This window comes from Hirundo rustica, chromosome 1 (genome assembly GCF_015227805.2).
Source record: "Hirundo rustica isolate bHirRus1 chromosome 1, bHirRus1.pri.v3, whole genome shotgun sequence".
NCBI lineage: Eukaryota > Metazoa > Chordata > Aves > Passeriformes > Hirundinidae > Hirundo > Hirundo rustica.
In genome coordinates this window covers 40,606,228-40,612,567 of record NC_053450.1, presented here as the reverse complement: position 1 = coordinate 40,612,567, position 6,340 = coordinate 40,606,228, and the positions used below count along the sequence as shown (strand labels likewise).

The 6,340-nt window shown below is 34.6% G+C and overlaps 1 protein-coding gene across 3 annotated transcripts in view; it reads right to left on the bottom strand.

Moving 5' to 3' along the window:
- Positions 1–5,184: 5,184 nt before the first annotated feature.
- The window catches only part of RB1CC1 (RB1 inducible coiled-coil 1), a 65,839-nt gene continuing 64,683 nt past the window's right edge, over positions 5,185–6,340 (bottom strand). For all 3 annotated transcript variants that reach the window (XM_040059174.1, XM_040059179.1, XM_040059185.1), the window contains one exon: positions 5,185–6,147. In XM_040059174.1, coding sequence (XP_039915108.1) covers positions 6,070–6,147 — 78 coding nt within the window. In that variant the 3' untranslated portion in view covers positions 5,185–6,069. The remainder of the gene's footprint in view (positions 6,148–6,340) is intronic.

Here is a 6,340-nt window from a genome sequence, read left to right as displayed (position 1 = left end):
CATATGCCTTCCAGGTATATGCACACCTACTGTAATCATACATAGAATTGTGGAATATTCTGGACTAGCAGGGCCTTTCTAAAGGATGTCTAGTCCAAGCCCCACGCAATGTGAGTGGACATCTTCAACTAGATCAGGTTGCTCAGAGCCCCATCCAGTCTGACACTGAATGTTTCCAGGGATTAGGCACACATCACCTCTCTGGGCAACTTGTCCCAGTGTTCCACCATTCTCATCATAAAAATTTGTTTTTATCTGGTTTGAATCTACCCTCTTTTAGTTTAAAACCATTACCAGTCACCCTATCCTGTTCTTATGTTCAAAAGATTTGGTGTTCCAGAGCAGCATCAACACTGTATATATACACTTAGATTCTACTGTTAATTTCGAATTTTTTTTCAAACTCTAAAATGTAGTGTTAGAAGGTCAACAGAAACATATTTAACAGTGTGTATCATATCTGGAGCAAATTATTTGAGCTTCTAAAAATTAATTTATAAGTGCTACAAACATAAGGAATAGAAATATTATTAGTATTACATGGTTTAAAAATAAAATATTTTACTGCTTAGCTGTTTTGTTGATTAAATACTTTTAAAAATACAATCTCTGAAAAATTACTTCAGTCCAATTCAAGAAATCTTAGTATATACCAAAAAAGGCTATTTCTAGCTTACAGCCTTTTAAAAGCAGACAGTTGGTTTTAGTCAGCTGATTTCAACCTTTTTTTTCTGTATAGCTGCCTAAAACAAAGGTCTCTTCTGAAGCTTAAAAAGCTATCCATTGTCTACAAAATTATCACTTGTTATTTACAGTATTCAGTACTGTGTAAGTATAACCTTTTTCTACCATTTCAATCACTGTTAAATCATTGCTAAAAATACACTCGACCATTCACAAGAGACATGGCAGACAATTTAAGCATTCCACAAGAAGTATAGCTTAGCAGTCTCCTCATTAGCACTTTGATTATATTAGACATTAAGTGCTGACATTTCAACTGCTTAAATTAACAGGCTCTGAGATGGACTGGTACTTAAAACTGACTGCTACTCCTTAAGGATCCAGGATCTTCAGGACACTTTTTTTGTCCCTCATTGATAACTGACATATAAACATTGTGATGACCTTGATCATGCCTATAAAATGTGTCAACTCGTAAGTGTAAAATTCCAACAGAGCAGAATGCTTTCTTAATACGTAATTCATAGTTCTGTACCTAATCTCCATTAAAAAATAAAAATGAGCCATTATTTATTTTATCAATTTTTTCTGCACCTTTGGTTCTCCCAGTACAGGTAAAGAGGCCCAAAGCTGCTGCTTGTTGCAGTATTTGCTAAAGTTGTGTGTGCTAAAGCACGCACCCGTGCATTCAGAACAGGTAGATCTCACGTAGAGATCCAGGGCAGAAACATAACTTATTAATCTGAGTGTGATGAAAAAAAGTTCTTTGTTAACACTCTTTTGCAAACAGTACAAATTTTTGACTAGGAGGAAAGAAACTAGCTCTTCCCACTGCAGAAAAAAAATCTGCTGCTTACTAAGTAATTTTGCCTAAAAAGTCAAACACACAGTGAATTTAAGTCCAAGAACCCAAAGTTGGGAAAAGGAAAGCAAGGATGCCACCCATTATTAATTTCAGAAAATTGAGCCAGAAATACAGAAGAATTTAAAAATTACTCAAATTAAAATAGCAGTTTAAATCCAGGCTTCAAAACAAAGGACTAAATTGAAAGTTGCAAACATTCAATCACCAAATTAAGTTGCAAACTGAAGACCTTTATTAAAAACATCACAGGAGTCCAGCCACAGCAGAGAGTTGGGCAAGACAACCTCAGCTGTTCTCTAAATCTGATGCTGCTTGAGAGCACCAACTGTGAACTCAATTCTTAGCCAGTATTTGGAGTCTGGGGACTAGACTTTCCCATGCTCCTCAGTATTTTATGTGGATGTTGTTAATATGAGCAAGTGTTAATAGAGTGAATGCTAAAGGAAGTAACTGTTTACCCTTTATCATTTATCATTGCTGCTTCAGGACTGCAGAATGGCTTTCAAAGTGAGCTAAAGACATCAGTGACCTTAAAATGCAGCATTGAGATAGATCACTAAAGTACAAAAGGCTTGAGAAGGTAAGGGTCTTCTTGTATGAAGAATGCTCCATTTCTGGAATTATTGATTTGGCACAAAGCAGTAATTCCCTGAGTTACAATTTAATAATGAAAAAGTTTATAGGAATGAAACAGCACTCCAAACTCTTGCCATAACAAGAATCACCAATCAATTCTTGCCATAGCTGCTTATAGCCAATCTGGCTTCTAGCTAAACTCCACAAAAGAAGGGCACAATGTAGGTCACAAAGAAAACTAGCACTGAAAAAAAGCACATAATAATTTTGCAGTGGGCAGACTTGCCAGTTCTACTATGAAACATAGGTAACTTAGGGAAAAGTGTACACTTCAGTGTGACAATGGTCCTACTCAGACCATCTTAAGATTCAAATGCAACACACCTGAATTTTAAACAGCACAAGCTGCTGACAGGAGACCAACTGCAGAGCAGTGCAAAAACTGATACATTTTCTCAGAGTATTTAAATGGACACAGCTTTCCAGGAACACTGGAAAAAAAATCCCTTTTAAATTATAACATCCCTTCTGTGTTAACTCTGCCGGACAGCATTTGTTTTCAATCAACTCTTTCACTACCATTCATTTTTCTTTTTACAGTTCAGAAAAATAAGTTTCCTCTCTCTAAAGCCAGACTTTGGAATAAACATGTATTTGCAGTAGCACAAGAGGTTTTGGGTTGTTTTGTTTTGTTTTTTTTTAGTATTTGCTAAGTTCCTGACATGCTGCTCCACAAAGGAATTAGGGAAATTTGAGATCATCAAATTTACCTTCCAACTTCTCCCCCATCCCTCCTGACCATGCTCCTCGTCGAAATTATATAACCATACACAAAGTTTTATTATGGAGCAAGACGAAGCACATAGGTGGTACATAACAAACATACTTTCAAGAACTAGTAAGGCTGTGACATACAAAAAATATGTAAACCACATTTTTCTCAATGACTGTTCAGAATCATTACTGAATACGTTAGGAGTTTGTTTGACAGAAATTCCATTCTGAATATACATAAAGATTATAAAATGAAACACATGACAAATATTCCTAAAACCCAAAGCCACTGCTGTTTATTTATACTTTAAAAATATGATGTCATGTAACAATAACAGATACATCCTGGCATTCTTTTAAGTGGCAGATATCAGCAGGGAAGGAGTTTTTCTTCCCTCATAGTTTGCATTACAGCACTTTATTTTAATCAATTTATTTAGGTGCTTCCCAAGTTCACTTTCATATATTGTACATGTGTTTCTGAGTTATATAAACCTCAGTCATGCCTTTTTATCTTAAACTAGAAATCAAGCCAACTTTCATAGTATCATAAATCATCACTGCTACTGTCCATATATAAGCTTAAAAGCACGTATTTTTAATCTAGGCAACAGTAACATAAGACTAGAAATTTTAGATGTTTTTATAGACAAGGATGAAGGAATTTCTGAGGGTTTTTTGTGTTTTTGCAAGGAGGTTAATTTTCAGCATGAGTTCTGTACTCACCTCACTTCAGCACTCAGGGCACCATCTCAGAGCCTGCAACAAATGAACTTCATTGCACGTCAACACAAAGCAGAAAGTCACACAAACCTTAGTGCTTAATGATTCATGGTATAAGAAAAATGCTAATTTTTGTATGCCCTAAAAGGAGTGCCACTTGTAGGCACTCTGTCATGTAGGGCCATCCTCAAATTAGCAGTTCTATCCAACTTGGAAGAACTTGATTGACAACACATCCTTTCCTCCATGGAGAAAATTCTAGGCAACATTTTACTTATATTTGAAGTAGACTATGCAATAACAAAAGAGTGGGGTCTTATGTTACAGCACTGGATTGCTCCTTGCTATAGAGATTCATTACTGCCCTCCCCAAAATGGAAGAATTCAGTGCCTCTTAGTAAAACCTAATGGCTTCCAAGAGATAACTAATCCCTGGAAGATTTATAATATTCACAGCAGTAGTATCTGAGGCTGGGAAAGTTTTGTCAATGGGTCAAAACACATCAAGATTTCTAAATACTTGGCATTTTAAAAAAAATGAGTTACGCTATGTGTGCAACTTCTTACCACTTGTGACTCAGCTGACATGAGGAACAAGACTGCACCAAATTGCAGACAGAACTGAATTCCCATTTTGCTGAAGGTAAAAAAAAATCAGTGATTAAAAAAGCCATTGCATCATGGGTTGTTTCTTTAGCTTGATTTTTTACGCAATAAGCCTGTCCTATAGATCTATGCTATTTACATATTTGACACTGGGCAGTACCCAACTATGGTAATACTATTCTTGAAGAACAAGGCACATCTGAAAACTAATTTAAAAAAAATCAGTACATCAACTAGTAAATTTAACAATCAGGTAAGAAAGCAACTTGATTAAATTAGATTCTGTTTTCCACAGATGAATTGTCTCAGATTTATTTAATCAAAGATATGATACAGTTACAAGCCCATGCATTTAATAAAAATCTGAACTTAAAATTTTTATGGAAAAAAAATGTAAATAAAGCTTTATACAGATGTTTCTGTGTATTCAACTGGACTGGTTAGTCTGGAGAAATATTATTTGCAACATATGAGCAGAAGCATTGAGATTTTCATGTGGTCATTTTTTATCTCTTCCTCTTCCATTCCACACGTGAAGATAAATCACAGCTAAATAACTCTATGGATTGAATCCAAGGCATAAGATAATAGCTAAACTCATAATTTCATTTCCCATTGGCTATGTATTTATAGTACATCCCTTTTATTCTCTTATTAAAAATAAAATAAATAAAACTACCTTTTAAAAATGTAGGCAGTATAACTACTAAAAAAATGTTCTTTATCCATTTAATATGCTGACAAAATTAAAATTTCTGTCTACTTAAATTCATTTTCTGATTACAAGGTGATTCTTGTAATTCCCAAATGTTTTTGAAAATTACTACCTCTCATAGTAAATTGGGGTATTTCTATGTAAACAAACCACTGGAGAAACCACAGAAGAGATACAACAGATTAACATGAAGTAAGTATTAGAGATAGTAATTAAAAGGCACACAAATACTTCAAACACATACAGTTTCAAATCTTTATTGTTTTAAAATTCTACATGTCTTTTACAATTACAATAATTTGTTACTTAAATGACTCTTGTATGGTTAATGTACAATGAGTTTTTTCCTGAAACTCAACCATGAAATACAATTTCATCAATATGATTTTTCTAAATAGATTAATACAAGACTTCTGTTTTGTTGGGAAGAACAAGTGCTTCACCTTGAATAAACGGCACAGGTGTCTTCCCTTCAGAATCTGTGTGATCAATCCATCGAAAGTGCTTTTGAAGATTGCAGATCTAACTGTGACTGATTTTCAAAATCAGTCCATCAAATTACAAGGGCTTTTTAACATTAAAGAGCATTTTCATGTAATGAAACAAGCTGCAGTAGTTATTTTTATTCATCTACTGAGGCAAACTCATGTTGAAGAAAAATTATATGATTATCTGCATGCAATGAACACCCTCTTTAAATAGTTGATGAATTTTACACATATAAAGAATCTGTTAAAGAGTGCAAGTACTTTGATAATGATTTCACAAAAGGACATATGCTGGTAATAATGGTAACTAACATTTAACATCTAAATACAAGCTAATGTATATTTAACAGGCAATTAACATGGCAAAGAAACCATGTTTCATGTGGTTGCCCTTCGAGAAAATGAACTCATTTGGTCCACACTCTTAAAGTTATCTGGGTAAAAAAATCGAAGCAGTTAGGGCCAGAGTTTTTGATGAATTTCTAAAATGTCACCTGTTAAAAAGTAAAAGCAGTACATCAATGACGTATCTTGTCACATGACCTCAGTATAAAAAGATGGCCTGGTATTTGGAGCGATGAACGAGCACTGAAGGACAAGTCAAAAAAGAATGGAGACAGAATGAACTAAAACTGTTGTTATACTTTCTTGTTCCATGGTACTGCTTTCACTCTGTAGAATTTCGTACCCAAAGGAACTTTGAATCTGTTTTGTGCCTACAAAAAAAGAATAAAAAAATGAAAACGTGTAATTATTCTACTGATTTTTGTATTTTTAAGCTCAAACTGATTCCCACTACTCAGTATTCAGGAGTCCCTTAGGAGTCTGGCAAGGCTCTGGACAGTGTGGATGCAAATACCCAACCCACTGCTTGCTCAACTCTTCTGCTTCCCCTACTCTCGGTCTTCA